A 25,540-nucleotide genomic window follows, 5' to 3' on the forward strand; every position below is an offset into this window, starting at 1 on the left:
CAGATCTGTTCAGGTCCGTGAGGAAGAAGAGGACATCATCGGCGTACAGTGCAAGTCTGTCGGAGGGTCCCCCAGTCCACTCAATGCCCCGCATCTGTGCATCGATTCGGACCCACGCCGCCATGGGCTCCATGGCTAGGGCAAAGAGATACGGTGAAAGGGGGCAACCCTGTCTGGTGCCTCTACCGATGGGAAATGGAGCCGATATTGCCCCAGCCACTCTCACCGACGCCGTGAGATCAGTATACAACAAATGAATATAGGATAGGAAGCGGGGCCCTAGATTCAATCGGGACAAAAGGGCCCGGAGGTAGACCCAGCTCACGGAGTCAAAGGCCCTGTCAATGTCGGCCAGTAAAAGGGCCGCTGGTATCCCCGCTGTCCGGACTGCCTCCAGCACCACCTGCGCACGCCGGATATTGTGGCGCGTCGCCCTGTGGGGCATAAATCCGGCCTGATCCGGGTGCACGAGCGCCGTAATGTACGGGAGAAGGCGATTAGCTAACGCCTTTGCAAGAATTTTGGCTTCAGTGTTTAGTAGCGATATCGGTCGGTAGGACTCAGGTCGGTCCGGAGGCCTCCCTGGTTTGCAGAAGACCACTATTTCAGCATGCCGCCAGTCCCTCGGTAGTCGGCCACAATCCCTGGCTTCTTCCAACGCTCTACCATAGTAGGAGCCCAGTTGGAGGTGAAAGGTCTTAAAGAATTCACAGGGAAAACCGTTGGGCCCGGGGGCCTTGCCCGTGTTCAGTTCTCCGAGGGCCGTACCCAGTTCCTCCGCCGATAGGGGGAGGTCCAGGGCATCTCGCTCCTCGTCCGAGAGCGATCGTGGCGGGAGATCAGCCAGGAACTTATCCACGTCGCTTGGCGAAAGAAGTTCCCGAGGGGCGTACTGGGCCTCGTAATACCGCGCAAATGCGGCCGCCAGGGCCGATGGGGTAGTGATGGACCCACCCGACTCATCTCGCAGACAAGGCAGAGACTGCGCGTGAAAAGTGCTTTGGCATAGTCTATAGAGCATCGAGCTGGACTTGTCACCCCACTGATATATCCGACTCTGAGTCGCCAACCACAACTGGCGAGCCTCGTCTAACTGCAAGGAGGCATAGGACTGTTGCAGCAATAGAAGGCGTCTCACATCTTCTTCACTCCCGTCAGCACCGCATCTATGTTCTTGGTCCCTAACACGCTCGGCCGCCTGAACCAAGTCCTCCCTACGCTGCCTGCGGTCAGCCGCACACCAGGCAATGTCCACGCCACGTAGCGTGGGCTTCAAGGCCTCCCAGAGGGTCACGGCATCAATATCAGGGTGATCATTATCACTCCAGTAATGCGCAATTGCCTCTCTCATATGAGACCGATAGGGTTCTCGCTGCAGGTGCCATGTGGAGAGACGCCACCTGAAGGGCTGCCGCCGCCTGTCTAGGGAGAGGTCTAGCAGAACAGGCGAATGGTCTGATAGGCCCCGTGGTAAAATTTGTGTGTTATCGACCCTCCCGACCCAGGCCTGGGGAACGAACAAGTAATCGAGTCTAGAAAAGGACTTGTGCACTGGTGAGACGTAGGTGTATTCGCGGTGTTGAGCATGCTGATGGCGCCACGTATCAGCCCACCCCATGCCTCTCACCATACCATCTAGCTTAGTAGGTGTGTCCGATACCACCTCACCCCCCAACCTGTAGCGGTCCACTCGGGCATTCATCACATCATTCCAGTCCCCACCAACAACTGCCATAACATTCGGGATTTCAGCCCACACTCCGAACAACTTTTCAATCAGAGCACTTTGCAGCGGGGGCGGAGCATACACACTCCCAAAGACGACCTGTTCCGTCCCTATCTTGCCCTGGATAAATACATATCTGCCCTGTGGGTCAGCCCATTGAGTTTCATGAGTGTAGGACAGCCTGCGGTGCACCAATATAGCCACCCCCCGGGAACCCCTCGCAAATCCTGCATGGAACACTTGATTGTAACCATACCTCTGAAGGCTAAGGGTCTTGGAGCCCAAGAGGTGGGTCTCCTGTAAAAGCAAGACATCGGCCTTGTCCCTCTTCCCTTGGCGTAGGACTGCCCCTCTTTTGACCCTATCTAACATCCCCCGCACATTCCAGCTCACAACACGCAGTAATGCCCTCTGCAAGCTCGTTTCAGGAGTTTCATCCGCCATCTAGGGATGTGAAGTCAGGTAATTCATGCGGCAAGGGCCCCACACATCCATCTCGTAACGACAAGGTCCAGGAAAGCACTGTGCAGTTGAACGCTTCTCCCCTCCCCACCCCCCCTCGGAGCACCAACCCATCTGCCCCGCAAACCCACAAACCCCCACTAACTCCCCCCTCCCTCCCCCAACTTCTATGCAGCCCACAACTATCTCCCCACCCCCCCACCCCATACCTCAGTAACATTGAAGTACCTGTCGCGGTATAGCTAGATACTAGCCCCCAACGGGAGGCCAACGTCCCACTATGCCAATGGATCCCAACCAACTGTCCACCCACTCCCAACTAACCCTTAACCCAACTAGCTACTCTACCGTTCAGGGTGATGCCCGCCCACTCACGAGCATTCCCTAACCTGCGTCACATTCTCATAATGGCGGCATGAGTCACGATATATGTCGCCAGTTCCCCCTATCAAGCTGTACGGTCGGCAGGATCCAGGGGGCGGTGCAGCCGCCCGGAGAGACACCCAGCAGAGCTAGGGTAGCATGCACGGTCAGGGCCCCGGTGCCGGAGCCTCGTCTGCAGTGTCACCCCCAGACACCCCATCTTTAGGCTGGCGGTTTCTCTGTGAGCGTGCCCGCCAATTGCTCCTACTGCGTGATCTCCTGGGGGTCCTCGGGGGTCTGGTCGCAGAGGAGGAGTCAGAGTCTCTTCTCGGAGGGGTATGAACCTTGACCCTCACCGTCTCATCAGTCCATTCAAATACCTCCTCCGGGGTGTTGAAGAACAGCGTCTTAGACTGAAACACCACTCGTAGGCGGGCTGGGTAAAGCAAAGCATATTGAATTTTCAGTTCTCTCAGCCGAGCCTTCGCCGCAGTGAATGATTGGCGCTGTTGCTGCACCAATTTAGTATAATCGGGGAAGACCAATATTTTGTGGTTGTCGTACATTACTGGCTCCTTGTCCCTCGCCTGCCTCAATATGACGTCGCGGTCATGATAGTTTAGGAGTTTGGCAATGACCGGACGGGGGCGAGCTCCAGTCGGAGGCTTCGGAAGAAGAGCGCGATGAGCCCGCTCAATGACGAAACACCTCGACACAGAGTCCGGGGGGAGCCATCCCTCCAGCCACTGGGCGAGGAAGGCCCCCATATTGCCCTTCTCGCAGTCCTCCGGAAAGCCCACGAAGCGCAGATTGTTCCTTCGCGCCCGACCTTCAGCATCTTCGACCCGGCGCGCCAGTCCCTTCTGTATCCCCTCCATAGCCGCCACTTTCTTTTTAAGGACCACCACATCGTCCTCCACATCTGTGATTCTGGCTTCAGTTTCGGTTATGCGAGCCACTGCGTTGCGCAAATCTTGCCGGAGCAGCGTGACATCAGCCCCAACTGCCCCTATTTTTGCGTCCAGTGCATCTCTTGACTGTGTGATGGCCGCCAAGATAGCCGTGTTGTCTGGGGCAGTCGCCGGTCCCGGGGGGCCACCAGACGCTCCGGCCCCACCACTCGGCCCCGTGAATTTGTCAATGGGTCCTTGCTTCGGGGCGCCACCGCTATTGCCGCCCCGCGTCATCGTGAGGAACAACCCGTGGCACAGTGTCCCAACAGCTGTATATATCTGCCCACCCACGAGGTAGAGCCTCCGGGAGGCGGTGCAGCTTCCAGGCGCGTAGCTCCTCACCGGGCCACCAGGCACAGCGGCGGGGGCACCGTGCGCAGCGGCGGCAAGACTCTCCGGGTAAAACAAGTCACAACAGTGGGCCCTCCTCAACGGGGTCGACCAAGCCCACTCACTCGCACACCCTCTGGGCCGTGGCGTAGATGGACAACAGCCCTAGTGTAGCACAGCAGCAAGGAGATCTGGGCGCCAGGGGTAAAGTACACGAGCCCCTCGGGCTCACTGTCTGGTGGTTTGTGTCGCAAGCAGGCACTGATTGACCAGCAATGGAAGGAAGCTGAGCGGCGCCACTGTCAGAGGGGGGGGGGGGGGGGGAGGGCCGATCTGAGCCCAGCAGGCCCCAGGGGTCCGGGCCCCCTCGCGGTCCGAACTGACCGCCGAGTGAGTGCCCTCCGTCGTCAGGGGAGGCCCCCCCCTCCGCACTACCACCCAAGCCGCAGCAGCCGCTCACCTCTTTGTCCCGGCGATCCAGCAGGCAGGCCGGTCCCAGGGCCCCCGGCCGTCCTCAGTGTCCCGAGCCAGGATCAGCCGCGCCTCCAGTCGGGCTCCCACAGGACTCAAGGGCTCGGCTCCAGCAAATGGTGCAGAGTGCACCGCAACAGGGTCCGCCCCGCCGCAGCACACACCCGCCGAACCGTCACCGGATGGATTCCTCCACTGCGGAGGATGAGGCGCCGGGCCGGGGAGACTCCGCGCCCCAGGGTGCATCTGCCTCAGGCCTGGTTCCGATGACCGGTCTCGGATTCAAGGTGGCCCCCAGCGCCGTCGCACTTCCGGCCGGACCCCGCAGAACTCGAGGGCCCGGCTCCAGCGCGCGAAGAAGGCCCCACCGCTCCGGGCCGCGTCTCGCCGGCACCGTCGCTCGATGGTCGCTCGATGGTCGCCCAAAGCGCTACCGGAGCTCACCCCCAGACATCGGCCAAGGAGGGCTGGAGCTTGGAATCCGCAGGTTAGGGCGATGCAGGAGAAAGTGCAGGATATTAATACGGCGGGACGGAGCTCGCTCAAGCCACGTCCGCCATGCTAGCCGCTTCGGCCACGCCCCCTCCCCTGCCCCCTCTAATGTTGATATGTACAGTTGTGGCCTAGAGGCTCGGTTGGCTATCAACCGTGTTTGTCTGATATGAAAACACTTATATATTTGTGTTAGGTTGCCTGCCAGTCATTCTCAAATGTACTGTGTTTATGATCGGACCGGTTCCGGCCTCTGACCTAGGGTCCGACTCGGCCTGCGGCTGCTTTTCCCGTTTTGCGGGTTCCCGCCGCTCGTTGATTGCGTCTGTATTTTCCCTATGTCGGGGTGGGCGTCCTGTGACTTCCGCTCCCCCCCCCACGTCTAGTGGCGTTTCTGCCCGGTTCTAGCGGGCTCTGGGGCATGGGGTTATCGTGACCCCTCAGCCATTCATCCTTCATAGGTAGATAAATAGATTGAGTTGGTTGACAATTAAACATCTGTTGTACTAGTGACCTTTTGAATTGGTAGCGGGACCGCTGGCGCTCACCTGGCGGAGTTGTCACTCGGCGGCAGGAGTGTAGGCAATGGTAATTTGTCTGCCTGCGGTCGCAATCTGTTTTTCATGAGTTGCGCTTACTACTGCTGTCCCACGGGAGCAGGGCCACACTGCGTTTGGGGAGTTGCCTCGTTTTCGCTACTACGGTGTCTTTTGTGCCTCCCCATAACGCACATTACTCTCTTATTATTATCCAACGTTGGATGTTCACTGCCTCCGAGACTTGGGTTGTGTTTCAGCTGTTTCTACTATGATTCTGGTACTGTGTTGCACCTTGCTTCCGTACTTCTGTCTGTTTGCTTCCTCGCATGCGCGCCTCGTTGGTCTCCCGCAGTGCTGGTGGCTCAGTGGTCTGATGCATCCACTATAGGCGCGGGCATGTGTTCAACCTCATAGTCACAGGTTCATATCCCAACTTGTCTCGGCTCGGTTGGGTCCTGGTGTCCCAGGTTTTGCGGGTTCAACGTACTCTTGGTGAGTGGTCTATATATTTGTATCTTCTGTAGTCTCCAGGTAGGCTTTGGCTTCTGCTCCTGAAGTCTGGCTTTTCTTGCCATGGGCCGCGGCGGTGGTATCCCCTCCTCCTCCTGCTCCATGTCTCAGCCGGCGTCCCTTGCCCCCTGCTCCTAGTCTTGTTGTCACAGTTCTCTGCTGGTGCATGTGGTGCATGTTCGCTTCTACTGCCTCATTCTGTGGGCCCTGGTGATAATGTTTTCCAGTAGTGAACACTGTTGTATTCCCCTCACACTCCCGTGCACAAGTTGTGACAGGTATTACCTGGTAGTATTTTTGCTGGGTCCAAACTGGAATGGCATGGTGTGCAAAGGTAAACAATGGATTTGGGACCAGATCTCTGTACTGGGGTGAATGCATGACATTGTTCTGCTTTCTGTCCATCATTTGTTTTTTTTGTTGTTTTTTTTGCATGGTCACCCTGAGTGGGTCGGGTTTGCCCAGTCGTGGGTCCCGTGCTCTCCATGCCACTGATTTTGTGCAATCCTGGCTGAATGGGTCCAGTCCCACGTGCTGTGGCTCTGTGGTTGATCTCCTCCTTGGGATGGCTGTCCACCTTCATCTGGTTTTATGTGGCCCCCCGGCTGTTCAGGTCTGGGTTGTCTCCCTGATGAGGTCCTTCCGTAGGGTGGGTTTTGGACTCCTTGTGACTGGCGGTGCATGCCCGGTCTGTCCGTTGGGGGTCCTCCCCGTCTGGTTGGTCCCGGTGCTCTGTGGGTTTTCCCGACTTCGCCTGTTCCCGTGGGTGTACCTTCTCTTGCCCCGGTGGCTCCCTAGTCGTCCTGTCTGCCAGTACGACCGGTGGTCTTTGTGTTCTAGTCTCCCCTTCCCGTGTGTTGACGGCCTTTTTCAGCCTGTGGGGCGTGCATGGGTTCCCGGTCTATGCTGGGTCGGTTGGTTCGCCTTTTGGCGGATTTCTCGTCTGCCTTCTGTTGACCGAAACGAAACGGTCTTGGCTTGTTTTTGCCCCTGCCCCATGGGGGCTTCTGATTGCTCTCCTGTGGTGGTTTGTACACTGCCTGGTTCTCCAGGGGGTTTTCGGGCTTGCCTTGGTCTCTTTCTTCCAGTTGTGTCCCCGGTGCTAGTTTTTCCTGCCTTCTTATCCGGGCTCACAGCTTTGCGCCTGGGCTTGTTGGCCTGGCCGGGATGTTTGTCCTGTTGGTTGGGCTCGCCTGGATGCTTCCCGATGGTGGCTCTGGGTGATTTTGCTCGGTGGTCCGTGTTGTGCCTCTGTGGGCACTGGCTCACTCGGGTCTGGGGTTTCATTACCTGCCACGGTTTTTTATTTATCCCTTGGGGCTTTTTGGTCACACAGTGCTTGTGATTGTCTGGGGGTGCTGGTTATCCCGGTTCTCTTCCCCGGTCAGGGATCGGCGCTCCCTGTGCAAGTTGGATCCTCTTCTTCTTTGTCCCTGTTTTTGGGGTACTGGGTCCTGCCGGCTCGGGTTTGATCCATGGGGATGTTGACATTTCTCTGGCTCGTTCCGCCCGGCTCTTCTGTCTTTCTCGCCTTTGGTGGGTTGCTGCCTGTGGCCTTGCCCCTGTGTTCACTCCGGTTCCTGTCCAATCTCCGTTATTTGGCTGGGTCGGTCCTGGTTGTTGGTTGTGCATTTGGCCTCCTGGGTAATCACCTTGGCGGCTCATTTGTTGCATGTGGAACATTGCGGGGTGGTGTGATTGTCCCCTGCGCTGGGTTGTCTCGCTCGTTCCTTCTGCATTCCCCTTCCTTCCGTGTTAGTTATGCTTTCTTGTGCATGAGTCCCCCGGTGGGTGTTCGCCTTCCTGTTTGGGGCTTGGCCATGGTCCTGGTCCTCTTTGGTGCCCTTGATGGAGGGGTGGCTTTGGTGTGGTTTTCTGTGACTCCTTGGGTCTGTTTTGCCTTGCACCTGCCTGGCCTCTATTGTTGCTGTCTCGCTCCCGTCCGGGGATCCTTTGGGCAGCTGTAGTCTGTGTTCCGCCTGCCTCTCCTTGCTGGTGGGGTTTGGGTGACCTTCATTTTGTTGTTCGGGTGTGGTGCTGGTTTCCTTTTCTGCACCTCCGTCCGTTCTCGTGGCTCCTGCCGGTCTGGGTTGGTTCCATCTGGTTCCTTTGCTTCTGCTCTTGATTGCCGTTGGGCCTGGTGGATTTTGTTTTCTTCTCCACTCCAGTGTTTCGTTTGGGGGTGGTTCGACACTCTCGCTGTTGGTGGTCCGCCGTACGGTGTGGATGGGCTTCGGTTGGACTGTCTCTTGCTGCTGTGGCTTTTTTGTTGGGTCATTGTGGTGGGATTGCCCTCTTTTTCTTCAGTTCCAATAGAGCCCCTGTGACTCTTGTACTGTTTGGGTTTTTGCTCCCCCCTCGCTGTGGGCTGCCCATTGGGCGGTCTTGGTGTGTTTGGACCGGCTTCCTGCTTTCTGTTCAAGGGCCTGTTTCCGGTTGCTTTTGGCTCCGTGCAGTCTGGTGCCGTGCCTTCTCTGTCCTCCTTCAGTCTTTGGTTGGGCATGTTTGCTGGCGGCACTTCGTGTCTCGGGGTCTGTGTTTTTCGGCCCTCCCGGTGTCTTTCTGTCCCGGGCTGTTTTCTTCCAGCTCGTGGTTGCCTCTCTCTTGGGTGGTTCTTCCACTCGTCTGGCTTGTTGGGTGTGCCCTCTTCCGTGGGGCTCCCATTCTGGTCCGTTGGTTTTCTTGTGAGTTTCCATTAAGCCGCTTGGCTTTGGCATGTGCTCACGTCGTTAGTTATGTGGCGCGGGAAACTAGTGAGCAGGTAATGCCCCGGTTACTTACCGGTAATCTTCATTACTTAGAGTATAGTCTTCCTCGCCACATGAGTTCCCATCCCTCCCTCCCTGTCTGGCTATCGGCTTCATGTTTTTCTGCTTGGTATTTCAGGCTAGTTGGGTTGGGCCGGCCCGCCTCTTATAGAAGCCAAGGGTGTATTGGGTCGGCCATATTGGGAAGGGATGGGAGGCATGGGATGCTGACTTGTTTTTGCTTTATAGGGTTCTGGTGTAGAGCTGAAGCTATACTCGGAGTAATGAAGATTACCAGTAAGTAACTGGGGCATTATCACATTCCCCAAAAGCAATACAGCAACTATCTGCCAAATGCTGTCTGTACTATCCAAGCCTGGCATATTCCCTTGTGAGACTGAAGTGGACTGTCTGACAACAAAATACTGTAAAGATTGGCCTAGGTTTTCTTTAACTTCACTTTTTCAAGGCACATGCTGAACACTAATTGCCAAGCTACCGGGTGATAGCTTTTTGGTTATTTACATTTACGTGCAGTGTTTTTAAAACCTTGGCTTGGAATGACTCCTTCTCTTGCCAAGCTGTTAATGTGCTTTCGTTGGCAGTAAAGATTGGAGAATGTTGCTAGCACCTATCCTGCTACATCATCAAACTTATTAAAAATGGGCATGAGGGGGAGGAGCTACGCTAGCAACCAAGATGGCCGCTTAGGCTCCCAGCTCCGCCGACCTCCGTCTCCCGCCGGATGATCCTGCTACTAATCCTGAATTTACACCCTGCCTCCGGGCGTGTGAACTGCTGTGCTGTATTTTGGTGCGATCCCGGGACTTTTACCGGCTTGGTGGACGGAGTTATGTCGAGTTACAGTTTGGGGCCTACACCAGCTTGTGAGCCGGGGACTAGAGTACTGGCCCAGCCGGGTTCCAGTTGAACAACATCAGCCGTGGGTGATCGACAGGGTCCGGTCTTTGGCTGTGGAGAACTTTCTATGCCCGATTTTGACGGCGGTTGTCCGACCTGGCCTAAAATCGACAGAGGGGTGACGAGGATCGATGGCAGTTGTGGGCGGATGTCCCTGACCCGGTTTGCCGCCGCCGGTGTTCGCTGAGTCGGCGTCTTCGCTTAGTCGGGGTCTTCGCTTGCGGTAGCGGAGCGTGGATTGTGGCCTTGGTACGCCCTGAGTCTCCCTCCGTGACAGTCCGTTCCAATTTTGCCGGCTCCCCCGGGGATGACCGGGCCTCTGGGGGACGTGATTATGGTCGACTCGGAACGAAATGTGGTGGGACGGACTGAGTGTGAACCATCGATGCGGACTGTACTGGCAGCTATTGGGACACTACATTCCCATGTGGAGTACCTTGTCCACAAAATGATTGCGGGTACATGCGGACATGGGCATGAGGGACCGGACCCTGCTCCATTGCAAGACCCTGATCGACTTATGCTACCCACAGTGGTCCTCGCAACGGAAGTGGGCCCTGTGCCACGAGGGGTGTCGGAGCGTCATTTCAGTGTGATGGCCGACGACCGCGAACTCGGTGCTTTCTACAGATTGTCAAGCCCACCATCATTGCTTACTGTGTGTGGATTGATTGGTGCCTCCTTTCCGGATACTCTTGGTGGGAACTGTCTACGGGACGAAACAGCATTTTTCCCCTCTCCGACACCTTTACTACGATCGTGGAGACAAAGACGTCAGGAGCTCATGGTGGTGAGGGAAGTCGTCGATGGAGTTCCCAGTGACTTTAAAACTTTGCCTCGCCTCGGAAGGAACTTTACCGAACTGTTTCTGCATTTTGACTATCCTGCGGAGGCGACAGTCCGTCCGGAAGGGGCTCGCACGACGGATCGGAAGGGTCAAGGATGAGACTGATTGTCTGGGCTTGACACCGTGGGCTTATTGAAGTGGGATTCGCTACCATTGTATTTGCGGGATGTTGGGTGGTGTTTACCGTCTCCCCTGTCTCGTTTTATATTGCTTCCTAATAGAGTTGTGGGTTTTATCCTGGGGGATTCTTGGTTCTGGCGGGGGGGGAGGGAGGACCGGGGGCCCGTACTGAGGTGTCCTCCCCCACTTTTCTACTTTTAGTACTTAGTTAGATGGGGCGACAGGCACACTGCTAGTTGGGGATAGGCGCAAGCCATATGCAGGGGTGCAGGGTGGGGGGAGGGGTGTTCGTGTTTGTGTTTTTAGTTTTTATGTTTGAAATCCTTTCGAATCCTGATATAGGTGGTCTTACTGAGGCGCAAACTTGTGTTGTGGGTGGATGGGTTCTGGAGGCGGTATTATTTGCACAAATTAGCTAACTGTTGCGTCATCCATTATTGTATTCTGGATGCGGCTGTAGTCTCGTACCTTTATACTGCTGCGCCCCCCCTCCCTGATTCTCGAGGATGCTTTTTAATGTTTATCCTGTTTCCTGGGGAGGTGGGGTTGGTGGTTGGCATTTGTTTGATTATCCTGAATGTCATACGGCCGCATACCCGATGTAGTTTGTGAGTTAGCTTTTATTGGTAGTTCTCTGTCCATTATGCCCTGTATGTATATATCTTATTCTTTCATTCCGCGATGTAAGACACCTTGGCTTTTCTTTGTTTTTTCTCAATAAAAAGATGTTTTTAAAAAAAAATGGCCATGTACTTTTTTTCTTTTTCCATTGCTGCACACGAAAGCTTAGCAAAAGGAGGGTGGCGATTTAGTGTCTTGTGGGAAGACCAAACTAGGATGTAGTGTTTTAGCATGGATTGACATATTTCCCTGAAGAATTTAATTTTAAGAATAAAAAAAAATCTGGCTAAATTGTTGCAATGGGGTTTTAAAAGACTTTGTGAGTATTCGTTATCATTGTTAATAGCTTGCCTGCAGTACGGAAGTGTCACCTGGAGGAGTTGTGTATTCTTAATATGTTCAATTGTATACCAAGGTGTGCTGTTGTCTGCACCTCCTCAAAATTCTGAGAGTATGTCAAAAAGGCCTGGAGAATCCAAAATTGAATTTTTTCATAATCAACGTGAATTCCTTTACGTATCTTTGACACCCATGATTAGAACTATTGTTTATTTCTGCGTTCCAGAGATAGCATTGCCTTTTACTGAACCGACAAACCAACTCCGAGTTGCTGCAAAAAATTATTGTTTGATAGCACAAGGTCCTGTTTTCAGATACTAGCCTTATATCTCAAGAACCGTGGGCTCCAAACCTACTTGCATCATGTTGTTCGGTCCATAAACAATATCACAAACTACAACCCACAGCAATAAACACTGTGCTGCACTGAAGCAGAAAATTGACCAACCTGTTTAAGTCTTGATGTTTAAGCAAGTGTGAGAGTGCCATTGTTACAGGTATGGTATTATTTTTTTTCAGGTGCCAATAAAAATTGTACTTTAAAACAACTGTTTCCCAATTCATTAGTAGATCTGCACCACTCAATCACTCTTTTGGCACTTGTGGTGGATCAGTGCCCTTTTAAACGAATATACTGAATTCACAAGCTAAGTAATACAAAAACGATAGATGGTGGTAAACACATGGGCTCCTCATTTCATTTCTGGTATGGTCTATGGCTTTAAAGGTGCTGCTTCTATCACCTTATGTGATCGACATTTGTATATTTCGCATTGTGCTTTGGCTGTGATGCCACCGTGCTTTCGGTAGTCCTGTCACTTTCTACATATGAACGTATTTCCTTGAATTCTTAGCACAGACCTATGTTTTTCAGAGAGTGTTGGAGGAGAATAAGGAACACTATCATGTAATTCAGAAATTCATCATCCTGGGAGATGTGGATGGTAAGTGTTCTTTTAGTAAATGTAAAAGTGAACGTCGTCTTTTAATCACAAATATTTTATACCTTCTTTAACATTGCAGCTACCTTCCCTCTGTAACATTTGAGAAATGTTTATTTTGGCGTGGTACATTTTCTACTGCAATACAAAGTCAACATTGCCATCATTACTAATTTATCGTATACCATTTGCATCCTTATCCTTAATGCATTGCAAGCAAGGCTGCTGACTTATGTGCATAGCGTGTACTAGTTTTAGCAGAGCAATTTTTTAATACTTAGGAAAGATATTAAAGTTTACACCTGTAGCCATGCATACCCCTCTACCTTTCACATATTTGAACATAGTATGGTACTGCTGGGTTATTTAATTGTGAACGCCATCCAGAAGACTGCATAAGGCACAAAATCTTTAAGCACACCTGCAAGAATAGCCCCCGAGGAGACTTCACGTCGGCTCTTTGTGAACGGAAAAAGATCTACCTTTTTTTAGTCTCAAAGATTTAATGAGTTAGTATTTTGAAAGTTTGAAAAAATTAAATTTGATAAGCACTACGAAAAATGAATTTTCATTGATGACACTGTGGTCAACTAGTCTGGAATTCGTCTGAGCAAAACAGCTAATCAAATGAGAAGTATTTTGCTTAGTGCTCGCTCTCCTGTATATAATTTTGCATTGTTTTGAATGTTCTTCAGGTGACTGATAAGAGTCCAGTGTGAAATTTAATAGAAGGAATTAGTCTGTCCTCATCACGCACTCTTCAACAGTGCTCATCATGGCAATTCTGTTCAGTATTCTGCAGCCAGATGTGTTGCCAGTCTGCCCAGCCTTGCATAGAAATGTCATTTATTTGCTTTATGAGAAATATATATTTTTTTACTGATTTTGGTTGACAGAAGTCTTTCTTTCATTGTAATGACATAATTGCCCTGGCAGTTGAATTTGTTAGAAATTGCCTGGGCACACGTTTCACAGGCTTAAAATAAAGAGTTTGAAACGTAAAGTCCGAGGACCAATCCGCCTCATTAAAGATATCTTACAACCGAGCGCCCAGGAAGAAGGCTTTGGAAGCCATCGCCGTTCTGGGTGAGTGAGCGCCAAAGACCGCCGTGTTAATGCCAGTTTCCTGCATGACAAATTTGGCCCATCTAGCTATGGTGGGAGAAGACACTGCTTTAAACAGATTGCAAAGTGAAATCAGGAGCCTTAAGGCATCAAACCACACACAATTTAGGGCTAGATGGAAAAACGGGGTATGATACCACTCTCTAATTACTTTGTCTATCTATAAATGCGAAAAGTAACTCCCTCCGGAGAAAATACCCAACCTGTAATGTACACAGCTCTTACATCGGAGACATGCTTACATGAGAGCAAGCTTAACAACATGACCAGTTTACCTGATAACTGCTTCTTCGTCAAGTACTTAATGCGTGGCCATAAAATGAACAGACTAAGGACCTTGTTAACATCCCACTGCGCAGAGTATTGAGGTTTAGGAGGAATTGCTAACCGAATGTTTCTCATGAGTTTCCTGATTAAGGGGTGCTCCCAACTTGAAGAATCGTTGATTGGGTCGTGACCTGCCGATATCGCAGACCGAACGTATTCACCGACCTATAGGCTAAAGCATCCGAGACCAGCGAAAACATGAAATTCAAAATGTGGTCCACGCAGGACCCCACAGGATCAGTCTCACTTTGAACACACTAATGTACCCAGCGACCCCAGTTCGATCTATATCTTCGTTGTTCCAGTGACCCAGTCCTTTGACAGCAGGCATGCAGGCTTCTGTTAAAGCCCTCTGATTGTCCATCAGCTCCTAAAATCCTCCATGCCATTAAATAATGCAACCCTTCTTGAATCAGATTGAGGATTTCCCAAATTGTCTGTTAGGATGTCCAGCCGGTTGGGTAGATGGATTAGAAAATCCTAAGAATGTTCCATCTTCACTGGAAACCAAACTTGAGACCTCCAAAGGTGAGTGATGGCCCCCAAGTCTGCGCTCTGGTGATTCGCTTGTGTTAGCATTCACATAATCATTATGAATGGGGGAAATACATAACCCTTCTCCACACTCCAGTCCTGGAGAAACATATCTGTAGCCTCTACCTGTGGGTCAGGCCTCCATACTTGGTGAGCCAAATGGGATGCAAATAGATTCACTGTAAAAGGCTCCCCCGAGCCTTTCAGTGGTGTTAAGAATGCCAATCGACCACCTCATTAAACGTCCCTGGAAGGTACTTTGCCATCCCTGAGATCTGATGGTCCAGACAATACTGCCAGAACTCCATGGCGAGATCAGGCAGGCGCCAGGATAGAGGACTGTTGATATACCAACGTTGTTCAGCTTAAGCAGTACAGAACAATTTGCCTTGTCCTTCTTCCAGCATTGGTCCATTACAGACCCCGCCAGCAGCTCCAAGCCATTTATGTGTAAGTAGTGCTGTTCTGATGACCACTTTCCTCCGGTAGACACATTTCCGCTGGTAGCACCCCAATCTGAGCTGCTGGCATCTAGACTGGAACCTAAGATTCCCCCGCCGTTCTAGGCCTCCATGTGGATGAGCCACCATCGCATATCCTCATGCACCACTTCCGTCAATAGGACTAGTTCCGAGTACTGCAAACCCCTCCTCTGATTGGAAGCTTTCAGCCTCTGAAGCCTGGTAATGAAGGGTGCCCAGGAAGATAGCCTGCAACGATGAGGCAAGAAGCCCCGCCACTCTGGCAATCTGACTCTGGGACGTACTCTCTCTTTCCCGAGTCCTCCAGAGCTCATGCCTGATCTTCGCTATCTTTTTGATAGGAAGACTGAGAGCCAACTCCATGGAGTCTATGACAAACCCCAGGAATGTAGTCCATTGTGCTGGGACGTGAAGTGACTTCTTGTTGATTACAAAGCCCAACTGTTCGAACAGATCAACCACTGCCTGGCTTTGTTCTGCCAGGGTTCAAGGGCATTGATACATGAGAAGAATGTCGTCCAGATAAACTAGCATCCTGATTCCTCTGCCTGAAGGATTTCCACCACCGGTTTCAAGACCTTGGGGAAGCACCAAGGGGCGGACAAGAGGCCAAAAGGCAGGGTTTGAAACTGGAAAGCTTGCCCTCGCCACAGAAACTGCTGGCAATGGCGGTGTGGAGGAAATATCGGCACCATAGGGTATGCATCTTTCAAGTACAGGTGCACTAGCCAGTCCCCTGGACGGAGGAAGTCCCTCAACAGATGGATTGCCTTCATCTTGAAATGGCGGTAAACCAGCCACTCTTTGAACTCGGAAATTTACCACTGGGTGGAAACCGCCGTCCCTCTTGTCCACTGTCTGGAAATCCTGGACCATTTGAAGTACCAAAGCATCTGCAATCACCGTCCGCCAGTTTCCCAAGAACAGAGCCAGATGTCCTCCCATTCTTAGTTGGGAAGAAAGGAGAGTTCTCCCCTTGGGGAGATCCTTGTGCACCATGGCCTCTGCCTCTGGATCCATGACCACACTGGAAGAGTCTGGACTGTTAGAACCCGCTGTACTTGAATTGATCTTTCCGCTGCGCCGTGTGGGAGCACTGTCCACTCTGGGTGACACTGTCGATGTAGCGGCCGGACGAGCTTCCCCTTCCACGTCCGGCCCCAGCAAAAACTTGAAGATCCTTTTGATGGAGGTCTCAGCTTTATCCAGGGAGCTGAAGGTGGCAACAAACTTGCCTATCTCTTTCATGAAGGGATCTCCAAAGAGATCTCCCTGCGCAAATAGGCTAGATCGGCCAATTTCAGGGCCATGTCGATGAGAAGGGAGCGGCTTCTTCACGACAATGGAAAGTTCTCATTGCCCAACAAAGTCACCGCTCGCTGAGTCCACCTGGGGAGTATCTCTGGTGATATGAGGGTACCTGCCTGTTTGACATCTTCATCCATGTCCAAATTCTTGGTCAATGGACCTGAGATATCCAAGAGTTTGTCCTGGCACGATCGCCGGGAGTAATCGATGCCCTTCTTCGGATCGCTAATGAATTTAGCTAGGAATGTGTCCATGCGAGGGTCCACCTCGGGGGGTCGAGGCCACCTTGCCCTCCAATGAGCATCTGCGGCATTCTGCCTGCAAGGGGACTCTGACCTCCTATGTAAGAGTTTTTCGAAGATGTCCCATTACGTAGGTGGCCACTTTGTCGTTATGGACCCACATAGAGGACCTATGATGGAGGAGGTCACCTGTATCCAACATTTAGGATGCAATACCAGGTTCTTAGGACCCAGGACTTGTCTTCTTCAGAGTCTTCACTGGCTCCCGGTGCGTTAACCAGAGCCAGAGAGCTCTCCACGGAACTGGCTCGGGCTATGTACAAGATAGAATTAAGTTCTATACACCCCAGAGAAATCTCTGTTCTGAAAATCTTTATCGTGACAAAGTTCTGCGGATCAGGAAGGCAAGGTTAGGCGCCATCTCTCTCCTTCATGGGCCCTTCTCTCAGGAATAAACTTCCATTGACACTCAGATGCATCAAGGTGACACCTGTGTTTTGAAAATAAATTAAGACCTGCCTCTTTTCCTGTCCCTAGGCTTGGCCCTCCTATTTGCCCTTCTGCAGTAGTGCCAGGACACTCCTCGGAGTAACAGCTGTGCTTTACAACTTATATACATAGACCCGTCTGGAAGAGCAGATTCTCCTCTGAGGGGGGGCGCCACAGTCTTGAAGCCCTGGCTCAGCATTTGAATCACCCTGCAAACCCTCATCAGTGAAAGGGTCTGTGTCTTCAGTAAGCATAGCAAAGGGGTTACAGTCTGAAGGCTGAGTGGGTTGAGATTGCATAAAGACCTTCTTAAGGCCTTCAAAAGTGTCTTTTTTTGTGGGGGGTAAATCTTTTTTATTGAGAAAAAAATTGTCAGCAAACCAAATACAATAACTAATACACGAATCAGCACGTTTACGCATTACATTTCTTACATATATCAAGATAGACTTCATATTGTGAGTTTTGCACCTCATCACTTTTTACTTACTACCACCTTAATCATTTGCCTATCTTATATTTCTCTGCCCCCAGGGTGAGGAAACTCCAACAGGTAGGCAGATCATCCCTCTGCTTTTGTTCCAACCCCCCCAGATCTAGGACCATTTTTGCAGACAACCTCTTCCTTCATGGACCACCCTTTCAGCCTGCATACACTAGTCCATATCGACCTCCCAGTTCAGATACCAAGGACCCGTCTCCACCCTCCATTTCCTTGCGATATTCAGTTTTGCTACCATAAAACCTAGTGTGACCCAGGTTGTTTCCCCTGCCGTTAGGTCTGTATTCTCTCAAACGTTTAAGAGGCACCATTGGGGCAATGCCTCTAATTCCCTCCCACACAGTGTCAGCATTCGCGCAATAATTTTGTTCCAGTATTTCCTAACCACTGGGCAGTACCACCACTCATTTAAAAATGTACCCTCCTGTCCACATTTCCTGGGGTACCTCGTTGAGTCGAATATGCCCATTTTAACTAGTGTTGTGCTTGTATAGTATGTCCCATGCAAGATCTTTAGTTGTATTAATCTAAATCAGGAGCATATGGCCACCTCTCTGGGGATGCAAGTACTTCTTGCCAATCCTCATCACTTATGCCTCCTAAATCGGCCACCCATTTTGCACGTATTGTTCCTAAAATCTCTGGCGAATTATTTAGTATTTTTCTATACATAATATTGCCTTTTCCTTCCATTAGTAATCTAAAATCCTATCTTCTAAAGGAGAGGATGCCAGGGTCTCTGCGGTGCCGGGAATGGCACATTGCAGTGCGCTTCGTATTTGTAGATAGCAAAATGTTTCCGCCGGGTCGAGTTGATAGTCTCTTTGCAGGTCTAAAAAGGGCACAATCTTCCCTCCCACCCATAAGTCTCCTACCCTGGAGAGACCTATAAGGTACCATTTATCAAACCCCGGCTGTTTTGTCAATAGTCTGAGTCGTACTGAATCCCAGAGTGGGATCATAATGATCTTATCTCTCCACCCCAAATCTGCCGATGCAGCGTGCCATAGTGTAATAGTTGTCGAAATTGGTGTGTGTTCCCACCCTAGATGGCTCTGAGACAATTCTCTGGCCTCATATTATACCTATCCATTTTATATGCTGGTTCCGTTTGCAGCAAATTGGTCCATTGATTCACCACTATGAGTTGAGCCGCCCAGTAATAATATTGTATTGCCGGGACGGTAATTCCCCCGTCATACTAGCACTTTGTCAGCTTAGTCAGTGCTATTCTTGGGGTTCCGCTATCACAGAAGAGTGTTCGCATCTCCGATTCTATAACTCGAAATTATTTTGGAAGAACTGGGTATGGCGTGTTTTGTAGAAAGGAGACAAAACAAGGAAGCACCATCATTTTATATAGGGAGGCCTTGCCCAAAAAGTACAGGGGAAGTGTCTTCCAATGTTGCACGTCTTCCTGTAGTCGAGGCAAGGGGGATCTAAATTGTGATCGTAAAAGATTGCTGGGTTTGTGGTAACAAAAATTCCCAGGTATCTAAACTCTATAGTAACTCTCTGCGGTGTGCAAATCCTGGGAAGGTTGATGCACAGGCCCCAAAGGGCATATAAAAGCAACTTGTACCAGTTTATAGTATACCCTGAGCACTTCGGAAACTGTGAAAATATGCTGAACTCTGTGTATGGAGGAGTAAAGGCTAGCCAAGTAGAGAAGTATGTCATCTGCATACAGGGAGATTTTATCTTCCCTATCCTCTGACTATTGGAGTCCTCTGATGAGCGGATCACCTCTGATCCATATCGCCAGTGGCTCCAACACTAGCGCAAATTTTAATGGTGAGAGGGGGCAGCCCTGCTTTGTCCCTCTTTGCAATTTGAAGATTGATGACCTGCCTGCATTTACTGTAACTTGTGCTAGAGGTTCGGAAGAAAGAAGCCGTATCCACGCTAGGAAGTTTTCACCAAAACCGAATCTTTCCAAGGCTGCTAACGGAAAGGGCCACTCATATCAAACGCCATTTTGGCGTCTAATGACATTATGACTGCCTCTTCTTTAAAACTCTCTGCCTTTCCCAATACTCCTAGAGGCGTCGTAAGTTAAGAGCTGTTTTTCTACCCGGCATGAATTCCAGTTGATCTGGGTGGATTAACTTCTGCAACAGAGGTGCCAAGCGAGTTGCAAGAATTTTGGCTAGGATCTTGACTTCTGCGTTAAGTAACGTTATAGGCCGATATAAGGGACATTTTTCAGGTGGTTTCCCACTTTTGTGTATTACCACATTGTTAGCAACTCTTTGACTCTCGGGTAGGGTACCTAGTTTGACGCTTTCTTGATACATTTGCACCAGATATGTGGCGATTTTGGACGTGGTTAGTTTGTATAGCTCTATTGGAAGGCCATTTGGGCCCATGGCTTTACCAGCCTTCAGGGCCCCAATCGCCTGTATCACTTCCTTCTCAGTCAGAGCTGACTCCAGACCTTCTCTATCTGTCTCATCTAGAGAGGGCAAATAAGGAGTGGCTAACAGATCTTGGGCTTCGGTCTGGGTGGACGACTTTGATGACGTGTAGAGTTGCCTGTAGTATGTTGCAAAAGCCTCCACTATTTCCTGCCTGTCCCTGAGTAGATTTCCCCCCATCTGGGGCAATTTCAAACACCCATCTAATCGCCCTCTCCCGTTTCTCTAACCACAATAACAATTTGCACGCCTTGTCTCCCACCTCGTATATGCAATGTAGGTTAGCTTTGGCGGTGTGATCTTACTGCTTCTTCTGCAATGTATTTATATAATTTCTGTATAATCCACAATCTGTGTTTCATTTCCGATTAGCTCAGACTCAAATTTTCTGAATCTCGTCTTCTGTTGCTATCAACTGTTCCTATGTCTCTTTTTTATAACCGGAGATTAAAGAGATCCCCTCCCCCCTGATTACTGCTTTATAAGTTTCCCTCATTGTTTGGGCTGAGTTTACCGACCCCTTATTCAAGTTAAAATAGTTTATTTCGGCTAAATCCTCCCTAATGGCAGGTATTTTTAAGTGCCATGGGTTAATTGCCATTCCCTGTTCCTTAGATGTAGGAGTATTACCGTAAAGTGTGACAAGTGGGAGTGGCCGAGATACCCCTCGGGAAGTGTCAAAAGTGTCCTTGTCCACCCCTGCTTCAAAAGGCTGTTTAGGTGCAGAGTGTTTGAACAGGGTTCCCCCAAGGGGACTGGGGCTGGAAGATGCCTATTCACAAACTCATCAATTTTCTGCTCTGGGATGGGGGGGGGGGGCTAGCGCCATGGACAGCGCGTGTTTGTAGGAGAGTAGGGTCTACTATCCTATGGTCACCCCATTATTTTGCTTTTTGCTTCACTGGTTTTCAACTTAATGTGGTGTGGGCCTGCTAATCAGACCCACAGCCCTGCTGTTCTCTCTCTAAATTTCACACCATGTACTTTAGGTACATCACCAATTGGGATTTGGGTCACTCTTATGAGCCCCTGTACAGTGTACTATAGGTACCCAGGGCATAGGTGCACCCAATGCCTACCAGGGGCTGCAGCATATCTTTTGCCACCCCTGGCTGGCCATCCAAACTGACACAACTGGTTGATCACTCAGCTGGGGCAAGGTCGTGTAATCACCCCTTGCTTAGATATAGTATACCTATGTCTAACCATATATCTGGACACATATGCACCTATAAGTCACTCCTATGGCAGGCCTTAACAATCCTGAAGGCAGAGTGCTTGGTTTTGTGTGAGATGGTGCTCTAGCATGAGTTGAGCCTGTCTGCAGCTTTCGGAACCATGTCCTTAAAGCTGTTCTAGGATATTGCCATACCATATACTCTTAAGTGCATTATGAACCTCGCAGTTAAATGCTATCTTTGGTTTGGCTTTATCAAAACATGTCGTGTAAGGTGTCATACGCTTTGGAATACTACCCCCTCGCCAGTCCTGGCGACGGGGGTAGCATTCCACCTTCTAGAGGGAGAAGACATGTTACTTTCCTTAATCCAGGTTAAAGTTAACCAGAGCCTCAGCATCACAAAATGGATGCTGCTGCCACAGACACAAGTCTGACCTCCTGCTGCTGGGAGTCCTTCCAGTGAGGGAGGCTCGGACAATAGGTTTCCTGTCACAGGGAGGTGCTAGCACCACCCCAGACAGGAGATAGTGGATTGGGGCAGGGAGGGCTGAATGAAAGGAGACACTGCCTGGGGTGCACAAGGTGTCCCATGCATAGGCCAGTTCAAACCGGTGCTGGGGCACTCCAGCCCCAGCTCTGGCGCGAAACTGTACAAAGGGAAAGGGGTGTAACCACCCCCTTCCAGGTAATCCAGCTCCTTGATTTGGAATAAAGGTAGGAGCTGTGTCCTTAGACTTTAGATAATCCTGACTGAAACTCTGATACGAGACTCTGGACCCTTCGACATCCTACTCGACGTAGAAGACTGAAGAATCTCCCTTGTGGCCAAGGAGTGACCACCCTGTGCAAGCAGGCACCATCAAGCGCTCAACGGTTTGCTTTGTTGTTGCTCCTGCCGGAGCTCGAACGACCGAGCCTGACAAGAACCGGACTTCCAGACATCCAACAGCCCGATCCACAGCATAGCTGAGACCCGTGGAGGCGACGAGAGACGTGGGACCGGTCATCTTGGAAAGCCAGCAAAGTGCTTTCTGTGCAGCTCCTGAGGCACCCTCGAAGCTGTGCATTGGGGATTGAGAAGCCCCAGCCCGGAGCATCCTTTGCACCGAAGATCACCTCTCCATACTCACCGAGTGCTGCGTGGGGCCCTTTTGCATTTTCCTGCTCGACGCGTCTGTCCGGTCACTTGCCCGTTGGCTAGTGGCCTCCGTGACGACGAACCTTTGAATTTTCAACGCTGGTCTGGTTGCTCCAGACTGGCCCTTGCTCCCCTGAAAAGGAGCAGCCCATCAGACCTTGCTGGTCTGATCCAGAAACCTTCTTCGATTCCTGCGTGGGTTGCATTTGCCAAGGCCTGTTGATTCCGAATCGAGAACCGACACCGCCATCAGCGAGAACCTTCGTGGGACAGTCCGTGACCAGCTCCTGGTCGTTGTCGACACCTCCTGGTCCAGGTGGCAGCGGAGACAAGCTTCACGACATCACCTGATCGCAACCCGACATCGCCTGGTTCCTTCCTGGTCACTGGCTAGGGACCAAGACTCTGTCCCCTCTGCTTTCAGGTACTCTACATCTTCGATCCACCCTGGGATCCAACCGGACTCTTCTTTCCTGGTCGCCTGCAGCATCTTTTCTCCAAGGCTCCATAGAACTCCACGACGAAACCCGACACACTTTGACACCTATGCACCCGCTTCCTGTGGGTGAGGTAACGCAAGTATGAAGGTGCTCCTGGAGAGATTTACACTCCTAGTGTCCTAGTTTTAAGTGGTTAAGTTCTAGTCCAGTCGGAAGACTTCCAAATCTGCAACTTTCTAAATTTACGCACCAAATTGACTTCTATAGGTGCACGCGTGTGCATTTAGACACTGCACCCGCATCCTGTGGGCCTCCTGCTCCCTAACTGCTGTTAGTCCAGTGTAGCCCCAGCGATTCCCAAGGCCCTAGGCCTTACCATTTTTCGTGACTTGGTTATTATACCACTATTTTAGTATATGGTTTAGCGGGCCACCAGGGCCTATCCATATTTGTGCAACTTTTGTATGTTATATTAAGTTACTTGTTATACGCTTGTGCTCATAAAGAGTTAAGGAGATTTATTTAGAAATAAATACATATATATTTTGAATATATAACCTGTGTGGTGTCCTTTCATTTGGTATTAAAAGGTTTGCATATGGTAAAACAGCTGGCTTCACATGCCCTCTTGAGTTTAGCCTAAGACTGCTTTTGTCCATGCTACCACTATTATAGCTGGTCTATAAGGTTGACTTTACAACCATCACCATAAGGGTTGTTTGGACTGGTGCAAGGAGTTCACTAGAATAGTGAACATCATATACCAGGCCACGTTCTCACATTGGTGTGCAGCGGTTGGGATTTGAGCTTGCTGTTGTTTTACCAATTATAGTCTTTGATATCATTTGAAAGATCACATTAGGTACCATAGGTACATATAACAAAGCTTAAAATACTTAAGTTCTACTGAACTTAGTTGTTGTAGAGGAAAGGGCCTAGCACACCCTGACTACAACTCCTAGAGAGGTTCTAGTAGGTAAACACTCAGTGTAGGTAGGTGCACACACCACACCTCACTAGACATGTCTGGCACAGGTGAACCCTCTGGTTCTCTACCTGTGGTAAGTGACCTTCCCAAGGCACCCTCCAGATATGATATGCTCAACTTCCGAGAGATGAGGTCATTGTGTACCTCCAGGAAGTTGAAACAGGGTTCCAACCCTACCATCAAACACCTGATAGAAGTCCTAGAGGCAGGTGATCTTGAGAGGGCCTCTAAACCAGGTCCCCCAGATAACACAGGTGAAGGTGTACCCCCCACAGAAGATGACTCCCTGACCCCAGAAGTAGATGAGGAAGATGTGGAGGAAGATTCAGATGGAGATGATAGCCAGGTCCAAGTCAGGAGGCTTAGCCAGGCTAACCTAAGCTTACACCTAATAGTAGACTACTCCCAGGCAATAGAAGGGAAAGATCTCCTTCCAGGGAGTCTCTCCTCTCTAATGCCTCAAGGGGTTCTCACAGGGGAATATGACCCCCCCCCCCCCGAGAAGAGAACATGAGGCTAAGATGAGAGCTGTCCATCTTCAGATAGAAAAGGAGGAAACAGCCCTGGCCCAAGCTAAACTTGCTTTAGCAAGGGAGCAAAAGTTAAGTGGATTAGATTCCACTGGTGGCAGCAATATCCCTAAGGATAAAGACAGGTCCTATGATAATAGAAACCTGAGTAAGATTGTGCCCCCTTACAAAGATGGGGATAACATCCACAAGTGGATAACTGCTTTGGAGAGGGCCTGCATGGTACAGCAGGTTCCCCAAGGTCAGTGGGCAGCAATCTTGTGGCTCTCCTTTTCAGAAAAAGGAAGAGAGAAGCTCCTCACTGTTAGCCATGAGGATGCTAAAAACTACTCTGTCCTGAAGAGTGCTCTAATTGATGGGTTTGGCTTAACCACTGAACAGTACAGGTTAATGTTCAGAGATACCCAGAAGACACAGACTCAGGACTGGACTGACTTTGTTGATTGTGCCACTAAGGCTCTGGCAGGTTGGTTACTGGGAAGCAAAGTTATACTATACAGGATTGTATAATTTGATAATGAGAGAACAAATCCTTAATAATAATAAGCAGAACCAGTTGTTGCACCAACACCTGATTGACTCATATCTGACCTCTCCCCAAGAATTGGGAAAGAAGGCAGACAAATGGGTCAGAATCAGGTTTAAGCAGAGACCCCAGAACCAAGGTGGTGACCAGAAAAAGGCAGACCAGAAGGGTGGAGATCAGAAACAAATAGACCAGAAGTCTTCTTCATGCGCCCAAAATACTTCTAATGAGTGGGGGTCCCAAAATTCCAAGAACAAGAAGAAAGAAGGTCCAAAGAAACCTTGGTGTAATTTTTGTAAAACTGCCTCTCAATGGTTTAGTGAGTGCACCAAGAAAGGTACAGCCCCTACCACTGCAGCCCCTAAGGCACTTGCACCCCCTAGTACAGTCAGCAGTGGTAGTTCCCAACCCAAGGCTATAGTGGGGTTAACCATGGGTACTGAGGTGGATCCTGGCCTAGTCAGGATTCCTACTCAGGCTGTCCTGATCTGTGATGTGGACATGGCCATGTCCACTACTGTGAGTCCCAATACTTTGGGCAAGTACAGACAGACACCTTTGATAAATGATAAAGTGGGTCAAGCTTACAGGGACACATGTGGCAGTGTCACTATGGTGACACCTAACTTTGTGAACCCTGGACAGATTGTACTGGGTGATAATTACCTGGTGACCAATGCTAGCAATGTCACTACTACACAGTGTGGCAGTTGTTAATTTCTCCTGGGGAGGGGTAACTGGCCTCAAAAGAGTTGTGGTAAGTGCAGACCTCCCAGTTGAATGTCTTTTGGGCAATGATCTAGAAAACTCAGTATGGTCAGAAGTGGAGTATAGGACTCATGCAGAGATGCTAGGTATTTCAGCACATGTCCTTGCTGTGACCAGTTCACAGGCCAAAAAGTGCTTACCTGAACCTGTGCTGGATCTTGA

At 50.4% G+C, this 25,540-nt stretch overlaps 1 protein-coding gene across 3 annotated transcripts in view; it reads left to right on the plus strand.

Moving 5' to 3' along the window:
• NUP107 (nucleoporin 107) overlaps window positions 1–25,540 on the plus strand; it is a 547,946-nt gene that overhangs the window by 298,407 nt on the left and 223,999 nt on the right. For all 3 annotated transcript variants that reach the window (XM_078676641.1, XM_078676632.1, XM_078676648.1), the window contains exon 18: window positions 12,316–12,385. In XM_078676641.1, the coding sequence (XP_078532767.1) occupies window positions 12,316–12,385 (70 nt within the window). The remainder of the gene's footprint in view (window positions 1–12,315; window positions 12,386–25,540) is intronic.

This window comes from Lissotriton helveticus, chromosome 1_1 (genome assembly GCF_964261635.1).
Source record: "Lissotriton helveticus chromosome 1_1, aLisHel1.1, whole genome shotgun sequence".
NCBI lineage: Eukaryota > Metazoa > Chordata > Amphibia > Caudata > Salamandridae > Lissotriton > Lissotriton helveticus.